A 22,311-nucleotide genomic window follows, 5' to 3' on the forward strand; every position below is an offset into this window, starting at 1 on the left:
AACATAAACATTTTGTTTTTTGGATTGCTTTAGTTGTTTTTGTCCGAAAGAGGCACGCGTTAAACTTAATGAAAGTAAAAACTCTTTGTCTTATTTGATAGTGACTTTTTGGAGTTTATTGGAGTTTACTCCTTAAGAATCGATTTACATATATAGGCCCGGGGTATGAAAATTATGGGGACCAAAATCGTACTAGAGAGTATAGCATGTCACACGAAATGCGTTATGCGCCTGATTGGCCATGGTGATGTGTGCGCGCGCCAATCAGGAGCCAACGCGCGGCCGCGTTATCGCAGGTGACGCCGGGCTGCTGCGCCGGCAGTCCGCCACAAAGCCTCGTACTGATCGCGCGTTTCTCTCATTATTGTATTTTCATATATTTGTTAGTCGTTTGTTTTGTGTCTCGTTAATTTGTTAATAATCTGTAGTGTATCGTGTTGTCGTAATATAGAACTATTTCTCGTATTGTTTCGTTTAATTTACCGACATCGTTTTGCTTGTGGCCGGACGCCGTTCGGGTTCGATTCCTGAACGTATCAACTGTTAGTGGGTTGATACCCGAATATAACCCGCTACAAATCATTTATTAATAAAGCTTATTAAATATAAACAATTCCTTCTATCAGTGAATGGACAACTTATATATTAATTGTAAAAGTGAATTATATAGACTTACTTAATTACCGCATCCACGTGTTCCGCAACTCCCGGATCATTCTCACTAGAATACGTAACTTCCATATTTTACTGTATTCAACTGACACAAATTTATATTTATATCCAGTAAACTCCAGTCGTGCGTCGGAGCGGACACACACACTTTTTTTTTTTTATTTGTCCAAATATTTTCACTTACTATTATGTATTTTTTTTATTTTGGATACGATAAGCTAGTGACTGACCAGGTATTTAGTACCACCAATTTGGCCTTTCTCGATCTAATTTTGTAAGGAGGTATTAAGCGTGTTTTATATTTATAATTTAAAAAGCATCAACCATGGAAAAAAAAGTCGTAAAATTATTCACATAAAATTTGTTCGCTTTTGAAATCTTAATGATATTGTATGAGAATGGAAAGTATTCTATACGGAAAGTGCTTGCATAGCTCAATCCTAACTAAGTTGGAAAGTTCGTGACATTGATAAATAGTTGAATAACTATTATATCGACTCTGTGATCAAATTACTTTAGAATAATTTCATCTCATATGAATCTTTTGTATCATAGCGTAGCATTGACTCGGTAGTGCAGTAGTTAGTGCCTCTGACTGCTGGGCCGAGGGTCTGAGGTTCGAATCTTACATCGGCCAAAAATTTGTGTGATGAACAGATTTCTTTGCTTTATGTCACAATTGTTTATCGGGTGTTAATGTCATTTGTCAAACTCACAAAACGTCAATGTCACTGCAGATTGCTTGTCTATGGTCGTCATCATATAATCCATTGAATTTAGTACATGCAGGTTGAGTAATCTTACGAAAGGTATCCGTTCCGATCCGATTCACCTGTGATAACCAATTAAAACCAGATGGACCGTAAGCTCGTTAATCGAATAATAACAATAGCTGGCTTATGAGCCAAAAAATTATTTTTTTATTAACATATGTATACTCTTAGATACGAGTATACATATGTTAATAAAAAAATAATTCTTCTCGATTTTTAGACACCATTTTGTGAACGTTGACGTACCATTATTACATTATTGGAGACTAGTTGACCCGGCACACTTCGTAGTGTCTCAATCGATAAATAAAAGACCTAAACTTTTGTATAAAATAAACTTAAAACAAACAAATGAATCCGTACGATGGGGCACACATCAAAGGGAAAACAAATTTGTTATACCTTTTAAACCTTCTCTGAACTTCCACAAAATAATTCAAGACCAAAATTAGCCAAATCGGTCCAGCTGTTCTCGAGTTTTAGCGAGACTAACGAACAGCAATTCATTTTTATATATATAGAAAAAGAAGATATTGTTTTTATTTGAAACTCCAGTTTACGTTTGTATTTGAACTGTCTTTATCGCTCAACACCAGGAGGATAGTGAGCTCGTTTGCATTTTTCAAAAAAACAATCTTCTCGCGTACATATAGCGCGTATATAGATAGATTCCTCCGCCTTCGCGCGTCAAAGTCGTCGGGGCTAAGCTTAGTGAGCTTTATACATAAGCTTATCGGAATATGTTGTTTAACCTAGCCCTGTTCTCTGCGGCGCTAACAACGTCACAGACGCTAAAGTTGAACATCGCTCGGATTTGTTCGCTCCATAGCATGAGGCTGCGTTCTCGGAGTATGCAACCAGCCGTGAAACAAAGTTTCTCGCGACATTTTCCTCCCCTTCTGGCAATGTCTCTGAATTATGCGTGAGCCTTGTGCAGCGTGGATAGTCATGTTTTGATTATAAACACTTTGGAACATGGAAACGTTATTGCGAGGTACAATCCGCGGCATACCAAGCGTTGCTTCCTAGCACCCCTAAAGCGTTCGCAGCCGACCTACTTTTCGCAGTATTCATGATCGAGACCCGTAGAGGATGTTTGAGAAATTAAGTCAGAATTTCATCTTTATCGCAATGCCTTTTTTTAATTGAATAGAAGAGCACACAGCCCACCCGGTGTTAAGTGATTACCGGATCCCATAGAGTTCTAAAACGTAAATGCCGCCACCCACCTTGAGATATGAGTTCTTAGGTCTCTGCATAGTTACAGCGGATGCCCCACCCTTCACACCGAAACGCATTTCTGCTTCACGGCAGAAATAAGCAGGGTGGTGGTACCTACCCGTGCGGACACACAAGACCCACCAGTAATTACGCGCAATTTACGAATCCGTAAATTTACGTTTAATTATTACTATTTACGTTCCAATAAAATCAACGAATTCGTCACAAATCGATACCGATACGTTTTTCTTAAATATGATAAACGAGCTATCGATAATATGGATTGATCGATGAACGAATGCACGAATGAAGAGCTGTCATAAACGATTATAGTGATTTTCGATTTTCATTCGAAATATTTGGAGTGTTTCGGTGTTTCATTCAATGGATTGATGGTAATTCAAAAATGTTTGGCATGCCAATTGATAAACGATCGTCCTGTCATGTAATTACCATAATTAATTAACAACGTAATGTTACCCGATTTACGCCGGTGAATTGTAATCAATAGTGAGATTTAATGGTGGTGTTAATTATTATTATTATCTATCTATATATTATTATATAAAAATGAATTGCCGTTCGTTAATCTCGCTAAAACTCGAGGACGGCTGGACCGATTTGGCTAATTTTGGTCTTGAATTATTTGTGGAAGTCCGGAGAAGGTTTAAAAGCTAGATAACTATGAAAATGCTCAGAATAAAAAAAAAATTAAAATTTTGTTTTCCCTTTCATGTGTCCCCCGTCGGACGGATTCCTATTGTTTGTTTTAAGTTTATGTTATACAAAAGTTTAGGTATTTTATTTATCGATTGAGGCACTACGAAGTCTGCCGGGTCAGCTAGTTATGTATAAAGTTTTTATTCTCAAATTTTCATGAAATTCGGTAAATACTGAAAACCACGGGTCTAAGCTAAGTGAAGTTACAAGTGAAGTCTTCGGTCGTCTCGATTATTGAATGCGACATTAAAACGAGATTAAAATGTAGAATCATTGAAAGATTAACATTGATTACAAGATTAACATTCATTGTTAAATGAAAAAAACAATAAAAAAAGAACCCAGATTAAGACCACTTGAGCATTTAATGAAGACGTAACAAATAATGTTTAATGTAAACAAATCACGGTCATACTAAAAGTTTGTATTTTCCAATTCTATATAATAACTTAGCCGGGTCAAATATAATGTACGACCATTATGGAGCATTAAAGAAGAGTCCAGACAGCATTTTCAAGTAAATTATCAGATAAGCTAGAAGAATGAAGAATAAGCTGAAGAATATTAGGGATTCGACGTGAATCGCCAGCACAGACTAGCTGTTTTTCTTGATAAATAAAGATTTTCTTTTATTGCTTAGATGGGTGGACGAGCTCACAGCCCACCTGGTGTTAAGCGGCTACTGGAGCCCATACACATCCACAACGTAAATGCGCCACCCACCTTGATAATAAGTTCTAAGGTCTCAAGTATAGTTACAACGGCTGCCCAGCCCTTCAAACCGAAACGCATTACTGTTTCACGGCAGAAATAGGCAAAGTGGTGGTACCCGCCCACGCGGACTCACAAGAGGTCCTACAACTAGTATTTGGCTACAATGACAGCCAATCTTCAGAAGACGACAACAGTACCACAGGCAGAAAGTAGTTGGATACAAAAAAAAAAACATGCGCTATTTACAAATAACCCGATATATCTGAATCTCGATCGAACGATTTAGTCAATGATGCCGTTTCTCACTCGTAATAAACTGCGTCGTTTGTAACATTGTCTGATCCGGACTACTAGGGAATCGACGGCGCCTATGGACGGGCTGATCACGTTTTCGAGATTTTGTAAATATAACGGGACTATTTGAAACGTTTCTAAAAACAGCCGATAGATCTGGGTGTTACTGTGATAAATACACGAAAGGCGAATCACGTTCGATATATTTTGCTTTGCAAGTAACTTCATCGGCTGAAGTGGACTGGAGGGAACGCGGGACGCATCTCCTAACTCAGTGGCTGAGTCATTAGAGCCTCTGACTAATGCGCCGAGTAATGTTTCCTCAGGTTTCCAGATTCGCCACTCTAGCGCGCTGGCACCAGGAGGATGGGACGGCGCGTTGTCGGTAGTAGTCCGTGATGCGGTCGGCGTTGTATCCCGTTCCGACACGGCAGCCTGGTGCTGACCCAGCGGGGTATCCCGGAACACCAGCGACATCGCTCGGGCGGCTTGGTAGGGCCGCCATACCGCGGAGACTGGTGTCGTTGTTCGTTGGCTATCGCCTCTACGACCCGTCGGTCGAGCGTCCTAGGGGTGGCGACGCGAGTCTGGTTGTAGTGTTGACTGCGGAAGCTCCCTTACTCTGACTGGGTTCTGACCCCGGGCGGAGATCGGACGTCGGGTGTAAAAAGGCAGGGGAGTACTTTAGTGCGGTAGGGCCCTAAAATTTCATTGGGCCCGCGGTTCACAGTCGCGAACCAGTCCCACATACCCCGCGCGCCCTCTAGGCGTGGAGACCTCGCAGAAGGTTCGGCCCCCGGCACAAAAAAAGGTTTCCAGATTCGCAGATTTTGAAAAGACTTGCAACAACCGCGCTCCTATAATATGTGTCTGTATAATTTGTGTAACATGATGTTTATTATTCAGTACCTCCCGTTAGCGCTTGTAAAAATCCTGAATATCTATGAGAAATACAAATTGTTGTTTGGTTCAGATAATTTTAAAATCGATGTGAAATCTTAATAATAATTTTGGCAATCGATCATTCGTATACTGATTATTCACATGTACTTTGCCGATTGTAAAATTTCTATTTACACATTTCACTAAATCTGAAGTTCAGATAGAACATAACCGATTGAATCCCAAACATAACTGGTGCTAGGAGCCCTTGTGAGTCCGTACGGGTAGGTACAACCACCCTGCCTATTTCTGCCATGAATCAGTGATGCGCTTCGGTTTGAAGGGTGGGGCAGCAGTTGTAACTATACTGAGAGCTTAGAACTTATATTTCAAGGTGGGTGGCGCATTTACGCTGTAGATGTCCATGGGCTCCAGTGACAACTTAACCTCAGGTGGGCTGTGAGGTCGTCCACCCATCTAAGCAAAAAAAATAACATCAAAAAACACACACAAAAACTTATATAAGAACGTAACCAAAATTCTACATTATTCATGTGTAATATAAGCAAAAGTGTTTTGGCTGCAGACTTAGATACGCTGATACGCTACCGACATCTAACCAAAGTGCCCATCCTGACCGGGTCGCGGTGGAATTACGTATAACTCAATAACGTGACCTCGGCCAAGCGTTGCGGACTCGAGACCCAATATATAGAACAACAATACATATAACCATAAAGGATAATTGACCTTTCAACCTTAAAGGGCGGTAACAAGCTTACAGTTTATCTGATGATCTTTTTATGGGGATTAAGTTTGCTAATAAAAAATGTGGATTTATTTCGATCGCTTTTATTTAGCCTTTGTTTGATCATAGCCGATCAAATGACCTACTTGATCATGTGAGATCGCCATCGTTCGTGGAAAACGCTGTAGATCTTAAACGTCTTAGAGGCTATTTTACTGACGTAAGCTTCATCAAATAGAATACTAGTGACCCGCCCTCGCTTTGCTTCGGAAACTGTAATTTATTATTGATTTCTCCACTATTTAATGGATGTCATTATACATATAAACCTTCCTCTTCAATCGCTCTATCTATTAAAAAAAACCGCATCAAAATCCGTTGCGTAGTTTTAAAAATTTAAGCATACATAGGGATATAGGGACAGAGAAAGCGACTTTGTTTTAAACTATGTAGTGAATACTTCTAAATCGCTCTAGGCTGCTTCGACATTCCTTAGGGTTTAAATCTCCAACGTTTTTACTAGTTCGTCTAATATCTTTTTCTATGCGATTAATTTTAAAACGTTCACTAAGTTTTGGTTCACTAAGGTTTGAATGAAACCTTGAAATTTTCCCGCTAGAGTCCCTTACTTATGCCCTGTTTGAGGGACCAAACGGACCCCAATTTATCCTTATAATTAAATTTTACTATTTAAGCATATGTCAGGTATGTTCGTGAGTTGTAGACTATGATAATTTCAAATATAACGCTTCTAATAAATAATTCATGTATGAATGAAAATGTTCGCGAATCTCATCATCACGCAATATTAGTTATTCGAAGATTTATATTCAATAAACTAAAGCTATGTTAGTTCAATTAAGTGACTAACTTAAGCTAAGTTTATTGAAGGAGCACCCCAACTCAGCGAATAGGATTAAATGTGTGCAAGTGCTATTCATGTGATGGACTACGTCTAACTATTAATTACAGTAATAATGTTATTTTTAGAAATATATGATATGGACAATGCGGTGTACAATATTTCCTGCCATCACTTAACATCATGTCCATCTACTAAACTACAATAAAACTAAAACGTATTTACAAAATTCATGAAAATTGAAATTAAAAAAAAAATTGCGTTGCAAAGTCCATTAGGGTCTTTATTGTGTTTTAACTAAAAAATGTTTCTTTGAATTTCACAACGCGACAACATTTTGTGACTGACGTCTAACTATTAATTACAGTAATAATGTTATTGTTAGAAACATCGGTATCCACAATGCGTTGTCCAAGGTTTTGTTACACGGCCTTTCTCAAACTTCTTTTTTAAAAAAACAAAAAACACTTTTCACAACTAAACTGTCTTTTATTAGACTTCACAATTTACAATACTATTGTTGACTTCTCAAACTTTAGTATGTTTTAAATGTATGCTCGCGACGGCTTCCAGATTCTAACTGGTTTTCTATACGATTTGATTTAACAAGAAAACTAAAAATGAGGACTCTAATGGAAAAACACAGTGAACTCGTAAACGAGCTGATTAGGGTAAAGCTGCTTTGTAGAATAGTGTGTAACAGTTTCCTGCATTCACTTAACATCATGTCCATCTAATAAACTACAATAAAACTAAAACGTATTTACAAAATTCATGAAATTCGAAATTAAAAAAAAAATGCATTGCAAAAGTCCATTAGCGTCCCTAGGAATACTTTTATGGTGTTTTAACTAAAAAAAGTTTCTTTGAATTTCATCGCTTGCAAATTATACGTCAAGAATTCTTAAGAGTGGAAACGACAACATTTTGTGACGGGCGTCTAACTATTAATTACAGTAATAATGTTATTGTTAGAAACATCGGTATCCACAATGCGTTGTCCAAGGTTTCCTGCATTCACTTAACATCATGTCCATCTACTGAACTACAATAAAACTAAAACGTATTTACAAAATTCATGAAATTCGAAATTAAAAAAAAAATTGCATTGCAAAAGTCCATTAGCGTTCCTGGAAATACTTTTATTGTGTTTTAACTAAAAAAGTTTCTTTGAATTTCATCGTTTGCAAATTATACGTCAAGAATTCTTAAGAGTGGAAGCGACAACGTTTTTACATCCAATCGCTTACTTAATAAAGAACTCCATTCCATTTATTATTCGAAAGAAAGAAAGAAAGATGTTTGTTTCTTACAATGGTTCCATGGAGAAAAGTAATTTTGTTGTTTGAATATTCAATTCGTTGATTTGTATTTAAATGTAATGGTATTGTGACTCCACTTAATCTTTCATTTAAAATTGTTTTGATGTTTTCTGTAATAGTATGTTTATAAGGGAAACTGGGTTCACGCTCCATTGAGATTATCGATATATGCTTTTTTTATATTTTTTTTATTGCTTAATGCGCCATCCACCTTGAGATATGAGTTCTAAGGCCTCAGTATAGTTACAACGGCTGCTCCGCCCTTCAAACCGAAACGCATTACTGCTTCACGGCAGGAATAGACGGGGTGCCTCACATGAGGTCTCACATGAGGTCCCTCCGTGCGGACTCACATGAGGTCCTACCACCAGTAAAAATGCTTCGAAATATATATCGATTAGCACATGTTGTTGCGTTGTGGTGAATGAGCGTGGACTGTATTTATTGCATTTGAGATATTTATTAGTCCTTATGTGTCAAATTAAAGATTGAATATAACAGAAATATGAAATCGACGCGTCGCCCTTGGCGGCTGGGATTGAAAGGGAAAACGTGTCATAGCGGACTTCGCTCGTTGACACTTTTGACCAAGTTCCATCATAATCGGTTGAACGATATCAAACATAGTAAGCTTTTCGTAATAAATAATTAGTTAAAAAATTAAACTCTTATTTGTAGGTTTTTAAATTTTACTAAAATGGCCGGGTTTGGGAGAAAAAAATTTTTTTAAATTTTTTTTATTGCATATGTGGGTGGACGAGCTCATAGATATCTACAACGTAAATGCGCCACCCAACTTGAGATATAAGTTCTAAGGTCTCAAGTACAGTTACAACAGCTGCCCCACCCTTCAAATCGAAACGCATTACTGCTTCACGGCAGAAATAGGCAAGGTGGTGGTACCTACCCGCGCGGACTTACAAGATGTCCTACCACTAGTAATTACGCAAACTATAACTTTGCGGGTTTGATTTTTATTACACGATGTTATTCCTTCACCGTGGAAGTCAATCGTGAACATTTGTTAAGTACGTATTTCATTAGAAAAATTGGTACCCGTCCGCGGGTTTCGAACACCGGTGCATCGCTTCAACACGAATGCACCGGACGTCTTATCCTTTAGGCCACGATGACTTATTTAAGACGATTGTTGCGCTACGCTTCAGAATAATTCAAAATTGATTCAAAAAAGGATGAATAAATATATAACTCACTATATACTAACAACATACGGCTCATAAATATATTGATAACTCACCAAAAGATATGAGGCCGCTATTCAACATCGTAAGTTTGATGCTGTTGGGTATTGAGACCAAACTTGTTGTTCCCGATGTTCGCATGTCCTTCTTCTTCGGTTTCTTCTCCATATCATACCTGGTCGAAGACTTGGATCGATGCTTCCTCTGGCTAGTAGCCACCGAGGTACCCCTGGGACCCGTCCGTGAAGACATCTCGAATCAAATTACGAATTCACTATAACACGTTCAGTATAAGCACATTTCACGACACGCACACTATACACGTGTATAAATAATTTTAATAAAGATCATATCAAAACTTCACTTTTGTATCATAAAGGTAGCATTCTCCGTAGGGTTTTTGTTTTTGCAGAATTCACACCTGAAACAAACAAAATTATCTTTAAATAAACTGAAACGAAAAACGCTTTAAAGCTTAGAATAATGTTTGCAAAAGCTACTAAAGAATTTATTTCAGTTACTAGTTTTTCATACCCAGATTATTTTAGAAAGTAATTAAATTACTATTTTTAGATTAGACTACCGACCCTTCCGAGCTTCGCTTCGGAAACATTTATTATTGATAGCTGATTCCCGCGATGCTACCCGCGGTTATTGTACCGCGGGTGACGCCGCGGGGCGAAGCTAGTCTAAAAAGTTGCCTACGTTACTCCTTATATTATCAGCTACATATCAGTGAAAGTCTCGTCATATTACAAACAGACACTCCAATTTTATTTATATGTATAGATGGTTATCTAATTCAGAGCCCATAGGCATGGCATCGTGCATGCTATCACTAATCACCTTGAAACGTGATGTCGAAATCTCAACAGCATTATATAAAAACTGTTCCGCCCTTTAAGCCGTGACGCATAACTGCTTCACGGCAGAAGTAGGTAGGGTGGTGGTACCTACCCGCGCGGACTCACCAGAGGTCCTACCACCAGTAATTACGCAAATTATAGTTTTGCCGGTTTGATTTTTATTACACTATGTTATTCCTTCACCGTGGAAGTCAATCGTGAACATTTGTTGAGTACGTATTTCATTAGAAAAATCGGTACCTGCTTGGGATTCGAAACCGGTGCATCACTCAACACGAATGCACCGGACGTCTTATCCCTTAGGCCACGACGACTTCAAATGTCTCCTGGCGGAAAGAAATGGATGAAAAGAGCCATAGACTGTGCTCAATTGTGCAAATTTGGAGAGGCGCAGTCGACTGTGGCCCGATGATGATGATGATAGTGATGATGCAATAAACAAACATGTTTAAATGAAAAGTTCGTTATACATATTACGCTTACAGTTTATACGGCCGTTTCTAAACCTTACACAATGTCAAAACCACGCCAATGCCAGCCGTAAAACGTGTTTATTTTGGTGTGTATATATGTACTATAGTATCTCTGCAATAATGTTCTGCTGTGAGCTGATGTCGGACGTCTTAAAATAAAACAATTGATTGGTGTCGTATTTGACCGATGCTTGTTTGTTATTCGTTCGATTGTAATTTTAAAGTTTTTTTTGTGATTCGGCACAAAAACCGATGACACAAACCGTTGTTTTTAAAGCTCTAATTCGTTTCCTTTATCGGTATTAAAAATTGCCGTAAAATAATTCAACTAAACTTTTTTTTCATATTTTGCACTAGGTCATTCCTAATTTTCCAAAGCGCACTACATATGCCTCTGAATACGTCGCTTAGGAAAATTTATTAGTATTCTTAGTATAAACCACTACATAGAACGCACTCACTGATCCGACGGATATAATAACAAGAAGTGCTCTGAGGAATTGTTCGAGATGATACCGGCATCTCCTTTTTACCATCGCAACGCCCGCCACCGGAGTAGAGTTCATCCATACTACCTGGAGCCACTGCGGTCATCCACAGTGCGTTTCCAGAGGACTTTTTTGCCACGTACCATCCGGCTATGGAATGAGCTCCCCTCCACGGTGTTTCCCGAGCGCTATGACATGTCCTTCTTAAAACGAGGCTAGTGGAGAGTATTAAGCGGTAGGCAGCGGCTTGGCTCTGCCCCTGGCATTGCTGAAGTCCATGGGCGACGGTAACCACTCACCATCAGGTGGGCCGTATGCTCGTCTGCCTACAATAGCAATAAAAAAAAAGTCCCAATGCAAGAGCTTCCAAAAAATATATATACTTATATATAGCACAGAAAAACACAGAACAGATATTGTCATTGCGATTAATGCCAAGGACGTTTTCTTGATAATTAAATTATTGTTTGTGAAATAACAGAAAGTAATCGCCAGCTCTCCGGCATTAACGCTTTCGACTTGTAAATATAATACTTTAAAATTAAATGAAGAATGACAACGTAATTAATTGTGATGATTTTTACCAACTCGGCGTATGACCCGCATTTTAACTTTTATCGATTAGTGGATTTATTTCAAACGACCTAGACGAGATGACATTTTGTTAATTTCACGTCTTTTTTTATTAATGAGGGATTACTGGTAGCCCACAGGCCTTTCCAGTTGCACCCGGACAGGTGGGCGAGCAAAGGCTCAGCCAGGAGGCGTGGGATTTGCTAGCACCGTGAATTTTACGTCTAAAACATGTGTTACTATGAAGTTAATACTATTATTTTTTACTTATAACTTAAAAAATCCTGCTAAATGTGCTATTGTTATTTGTGTTGTCTATAACTATTCCCTAGGATCACCAGCGCATACTAACATCGAAGCCTGTCTTGTTCTGTGGTATTAAATTGTTTTGTTGAAAGAATTTAGAGGAATACAAAGAAAGATCTCAAGCTTACAATCAGCACTAGATATCATTATTGCATGAAACAATACTAACAATATCGTTGACGTCATAAAAACGTTCTTCGTAATGTACCTAAATTAAATATGTCTGTGAACACAGCACTTAAATTCGAAATGTTATTCCCATTAAATGATAAAAGAATACTTATATGAAGCTTAATATTCTCATCGAGTAATTTCTAAAAAACATCCGCCCGAATGAGCACTTATTGAATTTGTGAAACCGGCAAATCGTTTTGTAAACAAAACACTTAAGACGCACTAAACATCTAAACGGATCTCCATTCTGATTTGCTCTAAACGTATTTTCTATCTACACGAGTGCGCTATCAAAGTATTTATAAGACAGTGTTGCTATTAAACAGAAACCAAAGAACAGATGGGGTTTTGCAAAGTAAATTCCAGAACGATTGTAATCATAGCTGTAAATAGACGCTGCATGCACATTGTTGCTGCATGTTCTTGACAAAATACATGTATCTAATAGAAATTATTTAATTTTGCCTGCCTTTTGTATGCCTTCATAGGGTGCTAGAATTCTTCGGACATATTGCTCGTAAAGAGGGTCACAATCTAGAACAGCTGATGGTGACAGGAAAGGTAGATGGCAAACGTCCCAGAGGACGCAGTCCCACAAGATGGTCGGACCAAATACGATCTTCTCTGAGCATCAATTTCCACAATGCCCTTCATGAAGCAAAGGATCGCGGCAGATGGAGGGAAGTCGTACGAGAGAAACTGATGCAGCGGGGGAGTCTCGACCCTCAGTAATGAGGCAAACGACGCGAGGAGGACGCAAAACTAAAGCAAATATGACACATTCGTAGATAGGCAGGGGACTGGCTCTGCCCTGGCAGCTATTTCCTGCATGGGCTATGAAAAAAAGTTTAATTTATTTAGTTTATTTCATTTATTTGTTCAACTATTATGCACAAAAATACAATGGCGGACTTCATGCCTGAAGCATTCACTAGGACTCAAGCAAGAGCGGTGTAAAGAGTCCTGTGGTAGGTGCATTCGTTTTTGAGAAATAAAAAATGAGCATACGGCCCACCTGATGGTGAGTGGTTACCGTCGCCCACGGACTTCAGCAATGCCGGGGGCAGAGCCAAGCCGCTGCCTACCGTTAAGTACTCTCCACAAGCCTCGTTTGAAGATGATATGATATGTCATAGCACTTAATTCATAATAATTACATTAATTAATGGTATTAAACTGGTTTTTACTGGTGGTAGGACCTATTGTGAGTCTGCGCGGGTAGGTACTAACTACCCCGCTTATTTTTGCCGTGAAGCAGTAATGCGTTTCAGTTTGAAGGGTGGGGCAGTCGTTATAACTATACTGAGACCTTAGAACTTATATCTCAAGGTGGGTGGCGCATTTACGTCGTAGATGTTTATGGGCTCCAGTAACCACTTAACAACCAGGTGGGCTGTGAGCTCATCTAAGCAGTAAAAAAAACACGGGTTGAAGAAGAGTAGAGAGAGACATTAATTATTTAATTAATTAAACATAATACATTTCTAATTCTAAAAAGCTAGAGGTGCGAATTAAACCACGTGGGATGTATTTTAAGACATTGAGTGACGGATGCGGCTTACGTTAGGCAGACAATTTACAAATTAATTTGCGACAAAAAAAATCGGTCCCTTTTAAGGGTAATCAGTCTATACGACGCCTTATTTGAGATAAAACTCTTGTTTTTCATATCACTCGTTGAGTCTTTTTTTTCCTACCTATGCTGATATCGTTGAGAGACCATTTCCGCATAACCGGGCGAGTAGGTGAGCTCACGGGGCTCAAGCCTGACGCTGTTGCTAACATGAACCCTAGCAAGAGCCGTGCTTCGCAGAAACGCGATGCAATGAGAAGATCCGACAAGAAACTTGGAACATGAGTTCTAAGTTCTAAGTTGTATAGTACTACTACCCCACCCTTTAAACCGTAACGCTTACTGTTTCACTGCAGGAATAGGCAGGATGGTGGTACTTAACCGTACAGGCTCACAACACACCCTGCCAAAAGTTTTGAGACAAATAGGGTTTACGTTAGAGCCAGTCACGAAATCTGTACAAGTATAAAGATTTAAAAAGGTAAAATTGAATATTATATACCAGGGACACAAAAAAACAAATAATATCGATTTGTATTATGAATGAGAGTTTCATGTTCCACATTCAAAAATGAAAAAATCGGGATTATTGCTTTCTTTTTGAAGTGAAACTTCTTTAGAATCGTTGTGATTTCAAACTCGATGAAACGAAAAAATAAGTCCATAGAGACACAAACACATAAATGTATAGGATTCAGCCGGCGAGAGAATGAGATAGAACACATTAAACGTTCGCAGTCTCCTCTTTGTGCGACTCTTCTTAGCATCCCCACTATCGTCTACTAAACATTGTCCATATGTATGTTCCTGTGTAGTGGGATCAGTCAGTATATGTATATCTTATTTATAAGTTTCACTTCTACCGTATGTGACTTGCGCGCACACACACACACTTTTTTCTTTCAAAACTTCCGTTCACGTGAATTCGTGATGTTATTCAGATCATTGACGAATAAAATGCTCATGCAGTTGGCGAACGTTTTTGGAGCGACTACGTCACTAAGGCGTCACGTTTTTGGCAGCCGAGCCACGCGGGTTCGACGCGGGGACATTCCCCTGCACTGATTTGGGCATTATGCCCGGCCAGAACAATTGTACATACGCTCCGAAAGATCCTAAGAGACGCTGAATTAATTTCAGTATTGAGTATCTTTTAATAATTCGTCAATTTAGTGCTTTTAATATTCACGAATGACGAATTTTATGTTTATTTCCGCTTGAAATGACGTAATAGAAAATACCTATAAATTATTAATAGAGCATTCGTGTATTAGTTTGTTTAAATTAAGTGAATTGATAAATTGACTAATAGTGAAGGCCGCTAGTGAATTCCGAGCATTTTCATATTTATCCACCTTTTAAACCTTCTCTGGACTTCCACAAATAATTCAAGACCAAAATTAGCCAAATCAGTCTAGTCGTTCTCGAGTTTTAGCGAGACTAACGAACAGCAATTAATTTTTATATAATATATTATTATATAGATTATAAATTACATTAAACACTACCAACACACAATATATAAGAATAACCGAAATTTTTACTGCTTATTTTTTATGTATAGTTAAAAAAATACATACACGAATATTTGAGATGTTTCATTCAGAAGAATTACTTTCCATTTTGTAGTGGCTTCTATTCTCATATAACACGGTTTCGCACTATATGATTCTTTGTAGGATCGTACATATTTACCGTGTTATAGGAATGGCTATCTGTATTCCATTCGTATAAGGAATCTGAAACATCGCATGCAAGAAACCGAATGACCCAGATAGATATATTTGATTACTTGAATATGATCGTATTGGTCGTGGAATGTCCCAGCCGTGACGTTTCTGGCACGATGCCCATTCCTACCGGATCTTCGTAATCAAAACATTACATAAAACACTCGACTATTTAGTTACTTGGATTCATTTCAGTAATCAAACTGGAACTTGATTAAAGTGTGTTTTATTCAAGTTCAGATTAATCAATTCAAGATCAGAGTTTTAGAGATGACTAATGACAGAATGATTGCGATGTGGTCACTGTTATCGTTCAAAATAATTAATAGTAAGCATACAAATTATATGATTATGCTTCAAAATATCCTTGCAAACGCTCCAACTTTCCGGAAATAAGTAGGATGGTTCTTATCCATACAGGCTTACATATCTCTTACCACTACTTTAATAAAACAGGGCCTAAATTGTACACATTTAACTCTTGCGTAACTTCACTGATTTACCTGATAAAAGACATAATAGGAAGCACAGAAAGGACACTAATAAATCCTTTAACTCTTAAACCATTAACGGAGATTGAGGTATTGCAGCATAACGGAAAAAATAGAATACATAATTTGTTCCTTATCATAAAAATAATGTTACCTCCTTCAGCATTTTTCTCATTTCTGTGAAATAGCGACTCTAATTGCTTTATTTGTCTCTTACTGTAGAAATCGGACAACTGCGGAGTCTCGCAAAACTTTAACTTCGGACTCCAAGATTGGTACATTATTTCATTAGTTGTCCATGGTATATATTAACGACAGGGACATGTTAAATAATCAGTAAAATAAATTAAGTACAACAATAAATTTGAAACATTTCCAGAAAATGGTGAGTTCAAAGAAAAATATGTTTCGAATTCCTGCAAATTTCCGGCAAAATATTTCGATCGCATCTCATGAATGGAATCCGTAAACACTGAGTCACTGTGTTCTTCAATGAAAATATTTCGATGCAATCCAGAGCGGGAAAATGTTTATTTTCACAAAGCTTTTACGTTTCCTAGTTAGTAAAACCCACAGGCACTACAAATTACTGAATTTATATAGGAATTAAACATACATTATTCTCAACAACTTGCAAAACAACTTGCAACTTTCAGTCAAAAATTCTTACAAATGCCCCCATAAAAATTACCAAGAAATTCATTGTAAGATTACATGTTTTGGATTTGAAACAATTTTTTTTGTTGGTAAATTTACCGATCCAGAAGTTTCTGACATTTATGCCACCATAATGCCCTACAGGCCTGCCTTCACGGAATTCTTCGTTCATCAGTCTTCCACCTCATCAAGATGAGTAATTAAAACAAAACAGAAGCTATATACTGCCTATGGACAGAAATAATTAAAGGTTCGCCGCCTCTGGCCTCATCTGATTACCATGGAGATTGACTTTCCAACGCAATTTAGTTTCAAATCAAATTCATTGCTAAGTGTAATAAATCTTAAGTCGCCGATGCGAATAAAAATTAATTTCGCTTCATTTAAATACAAATTATTTATTAAAAATCAAAGTTTGCGATATTTTGAAAATTTGCCAACGTTTGTAAAATTATCGGGTCTCATATTTTTCTTGTTTATGATCGGTTTTAATCTTGTCATAATGTTATAGCTCTTTTTATGAGTTATTTAATAGCTGTATTATTGGCAGATGCTTTCGAGTCAGCCGGAAGCTTGACGCATTTCGTTCATTATGACAACGATTTTGGACAATGTCAACGGACTTGACCTTTTTCTCTTCGCCAGCTTGATACTGTACTGTAATATCGATATGGTTTACGTAATGTATTACGCACTATAATATGAATATGTCATTTAGCATACACGCTATGCCATCTTATCCGTTTATGCGGTCATATACACCGAAATATCGCTTTATTTAAGCGTATCATAAGGTCCAATTAAGCGTTATAACAGAACTATTACTGGTGGTAGGACCTCTTGTGAGTCCGCGCGGGTAGGTACCACCGCCCTGCCTATTTCTGCCGTGAAGCAGTAATGCGTTTCGGTTTGAAGGGTGGGGCAGCCGTTGTAACTATACTGAGATCTTAGAACTTATATCTCAAGGTGGGTGGCGCATTTACGTCGTAGATGTCCATGGGCTCAAGTAGCCACTTAATATCAGGTGGGCTGTGAGCTCGTCCACCCATTTAAGGAATAAAAAAAAAACACTTTTCGCTTAAAATCTCTAAGATGCGTTTAGAATTTTTCATTTTAAAAGCAAAGGAGCATACGATTGACACGCACCGAATGATATGATCATACTGCCTTACCCTTCAAACTAGAATGCAACACTGATTCGTGCTAGAAATATACAAGTTAGAAGCTAAGAAGTTACCCGTGAATACAAATCGAAGACATTGCTATAAATCTTGTAAATCTTAACAGGAACAAGATGATGTTAAAACACATTCATATTTTTTAGGTTAACACTATGCAGAATACGACATTACGAAAACATATTAATCGTGACCATTTAAAATACTGAGAAACAAAATTATTGGCGCATTTACGTCTGAGATTACTATGGGCTCCAGTAACCACTTAACAGCAGGTGGACTGTGAGCTCGTCCACCCGTCTAAGAAAAAAAAAAATTCAAAAAATATAATACTGTAGTAAAATATACGGTATAATAAAATGTACACTTACGAAGAGAGATTTATACAAAAAATTACCTAATTTCTTCTTGTTCTTACCGTACTAGAAAGTCATGATATATCCTAGTTGGGAAAGGTTATTGCGCAATGGCAGCCCCTTTGAGTATGGAAGACAACACTTTCCAAGTATTAATACTATGATGGTGGTAGGGCATCTTGTGAGCACGCATGGATAGATACCACTACCTTTTTTTTTCGGGCCGGTGCCGAACTTCCTATGAGGGGCCCGCGCCTGGGGGCGCACGGGTGATGTGGGACTTGACAGTTTGCAGATGTTGAGAGCAGACTGCGAGCCCACAAGGGCCGTTTTAGCGCCCTACCCACCAAACGACTCGCCTTGCACTCTCTCACTCGACGTCCGATTTCCACCCAGGGTCAGAACACAGACAGAGTAGGGGGGGCTCCCGCGATAAACACTACAGCCAGACTCGCAGCGCCACTCCTAGGACGCCCGACCAACGGGTCGTTGAGGCGATAGTCGATGACTCAAGTACCCTTGTTATTTCTGTGTTAAACAGTAATGCGTCTCGGTTTGAAGGTTGAGGCAGTCGTTATATTGACAAACTGGGACTTAGAACTCAAGTCTGAAGTTGGGTGACGGTATTTACGCTGTTAATGTCAATGGGCATCGATGATCACTTAATTTTAATAATACTTACGTAGCAACATTTGCAAGGTACATATATCTTCTTTGCTTAATATTGAAAGCAATGAATCGACAATGAACAATTCTAGACACTGTGCTTTATTCATATATAAACAATGACATAATGTAAGTAAATGCAAGAGACGTAATAAAATCGAGTTTCCGCAAGTGGTCGAATTTATTTCTTAATACAAGTGAAGCTCGTGGGAAATCCGGGGTATCTCGTAACTCGCGGCCTCAGGGATTAGACGAAAGTTCACAAGGAACCCTGATTTGATTGTCCTCTTTGCTTATATCGGTTAAATGGCTTTTTGTATCAACTGACTAATGCATAGCAGCCAAGTTGAAATGTTAATTGTGTGGTCGCAGACATCACGAAAACTGTGAATTTTGTTGCAATAAAACTGCATTTGAAACATCGGAAAATTCAAGATGAATTCGATTTTGTTCGTGAATTTTTATCAGTTTCTTTTGTTAATAACTAGCGACCCGCCCTCGTTTCGCTTCGGAAACTGTAATTTATTATCGATTTCTCCACTATTTAATGGATGTTATTATACATATAAACCTTCCTCTTCAATCACTCTATCTATTAAAAAAAACTGCATCAAAATCCGTTGCGTAGTTTTAAAGATTTAAGCATACATAGGGACAGATATAGGGACAGAGAAAGCGACTTTGTTTTATGCTATTTAGTGATGAAAAGATCCTCCTGGTTTGATGTGCTCATATTATAAAATATTATAGTATGTATAAACGTGGATTTTATGACTTTTTATTGTTATTGTATTTCAATTTTCCTTTTATATTAAATATTTCAAGATTTTTTCGTTTGTAATAATTGAGGTGATATTAAACTTACAAACTAAGCTGAGCTTTCGCTGAATGAATGCAATGCAGGAGACGTGAAATTTTTAATTTAATAGGAATTCTCTCTTTCTAATCTTGGCGAATAGAGTATTCATTGGAGATTGGAGGCCAGTCAAAGTCCACGAACACCATGCCTACCTTTGAGGCAGAGTAGTCATTAGTTCCGGTTAAGGGTGGGGTAGACGTTGTACAATTAGGATTTCGACCTCACGTTTCAAGGCCGGTGACAATATTCACGCTGTGATGTCTATTCGCTTTGGTAATAAGTGGTTACCAGAAGGACTATAACTGTCTGCACTCAATTACGCGATAATTCATTTTTCTTTGAATATTCTGTAAATGGGCGAAGAATAAAATAGGGTAACTTTTTTGGTTGTTTTTTTTTACAATTATTTTATTTATTTATATAATTATCAACTGTAGACGAAGGAGCTTTATTGGAATTTTTAAAAAATCTTTAACAACAGTTTTCTGCTATTATCATTTACTGCAATTGATATACCTATTACATCGCTGCATTACTATTTATGTATGAACATACGGACGAAAGTAAAGACGAAAAATAATTTTTCGTAAAAAATATAAAATATTTAAATGTCCGCACAGTCAAAGTAAAGTTTGTAAATAAAAAGTTAACAAGTTTATTCTTTCTAGCTCGGAGCGAAGCCGGCGAATGAAATGTGCCGACAAAAACAAGCTGTTCACAGAATCTTATAAAAAGGGGTATCCAATTAGATTGAAGACCAGCAAAGTAAAGAAAAAATTGTAAAACTTATCTCGCAATTATTAACGTTGGTTCAAATAGCTTTTATTTTTTAAAGAAGCGTGGAGTTTATTGGTCTTATTACAGTGTGGTTGATATAGTGGGCATTTAGATTTACTACATTTTCATAAATTTTAATCTATATATATAAAAATGAATTGACCTTCGTTAGTTTCGCTAAAACTCGAGAACGTTTGGACCGATTTGGCTAATTTTGGTCTTGAATTACTGGTGGAAGTCCAGAGAAGGTTTAAAAGGTAGATAAATATGAAAATGCTCGGAATTTAATAAAAATAACAATTTTGTTTTTCCTTTGATGTGTCCCCGTCGGACGGATTCCTTTTGTTTGTTTTAAGTTTATTTGATACAAAAGTTTAGGTATTTTATTTATCGATTGAGGCACTACGAAATCTGATGGGTCAGCTAGTTTTTAAATAAATTCTTCTTAAAATTTTCACTCATATTTTAAGAATTTTTATTATTCTCAATTTAATAATACTTGAACATTTACTAGTTCGTTCTCCCTTAAGTAATTAGTTATATTAACCTCTATTCCATTAAAGTTGTTGTTATCAACAGCCTAATGCTACACTAGCCAACATTAAAAAAAAAACAATTTTGGCATAATTATTATTCATTTATTATTAACGTTCCCTGTACTTTGGGAACCAGAGACTGTTATGTATAATGATATGCGTTTAAATATATAGAAGTATATGTATATATATATACATTTGCATAAATTTTCTGATTCCAAGCCAAACTATGATTCTAATCAACCTTCAGATGACGCTTATTGATAAAACCCGTATACCAAGATATTTAAATAGACTGGATACCTACAAATAAATAATAAGTCTATTCGTAGCTGGATACGTCATAAGAGGTATTTCTTTAAACGATCTATGTGAAGACTTGCTTGAAATAATCGCATGACACAGAGTTAAATATTTTGCAATTTTTTCTTTGGACTGGAGTTCGACTCTCCTACGATATTTCCGCGCTGAATACTAATTTTTTTTATGTTTGAAGGGCTACTGGAGGCCTTTTCAGTTTCACCACGACCGGTGGGCAAGCATAGGCTCAGGCAGTAGGGGTGGGATTTGCTAAAAGCTGCCTGAGCGCCTCCAAAGGAGACCTAACAACTCAAGAGCAGCTGCTTCGCGAATGGATCTATTACCGGTTGGGAATAGCGACCCGCTGAGAAGATCCGGCGAGAAAGTCAGCGAGCTGATGTTTAGGTTAGGCTGCACGTCGAACTCTTTGTCGAGTTCGACGAGTACGGCTACCGAGGTCCCTAAGCCTTCTTCTAGTGTTAGAGCTAGTCTAGTATCAGAGCTAGCACTAGCCACTGCACCAACGAGTCTATAGTAATTAAAAAAAAACTTGATTTTTCTTTTTTTTTTGGCCGGATGCCGAACCTCCTAAGTGGTATGTGGGACTTGACGATCTCCTGATATTGGGAGCAGACCGCAGGCCGAAGGAGTTTTAGGGCCCTACCTCACTAAACGACTCCCCTGCACTCTTACACCCGACGTCCGATCTCCGTCGGGGGTTAGAACCCGGTCAGAGTAGGGGTGTTCCCACAGTCAACACTACAATCAGACTCGCGGCGCCAAACCGAGGTCGCCCGACCGACGGGTCGTCGAGGCCATAGTCGGCGACCAACGATGCCGGTCTCCGCGAAAACAAACTTGACCTGCCTCAATGTGATATGAACTCCGGTCACTTCAT

General features: G+C 37.9%; 2 protein-coding genes across 3 annotated transcripts in view; both read right to left on the minus strand.

Moving 5' to 3' along the window:
• LOC692988 (aldehyde dehydrogenase) overlaps positions 1–22,311 on the minus strand; it is a 423,296-nt gene that overhangs the window by 226,232 nt on the left and 174,753 nt on the right. The gene's annotated exons all lie outside the window — the stretch shown is intronic.
• LOC101735492 (receptor-type tyrosine-protein phosphatase kappa) overlaps positions 1–22,311 on the minus strand; it is a 161,277-nt gene that overhangs the window by 61,564 nt on the left and 77,402 nt on the right. The window contains exon 2 of the mRNA XM_012696572.4: positions 9,467–9,831. Within this exon, the coding sequence (XP_012552026.2) occupies positions 9,467–9,662 (196 nt within the window). The 5' untranslated portion in view covers positions 9,663–9,831. The remainder of the gene's footprint in view (positions 1–9,466; positions 9,832–22,311) is intronic.

The sequence above is a fragment of the Bombyx mori genome, chromosome 19 (assembly GCF_030269925.1).
Source record: "Bombyx mori chromosome 19, ASM3026992v2".
NCBI classification, from domain to species: Eukaryota; Metazoa; Arthropoda; class Insecta; order Lepidoptera; family Bombycidae; genus Bombyx; species Bombyx mori.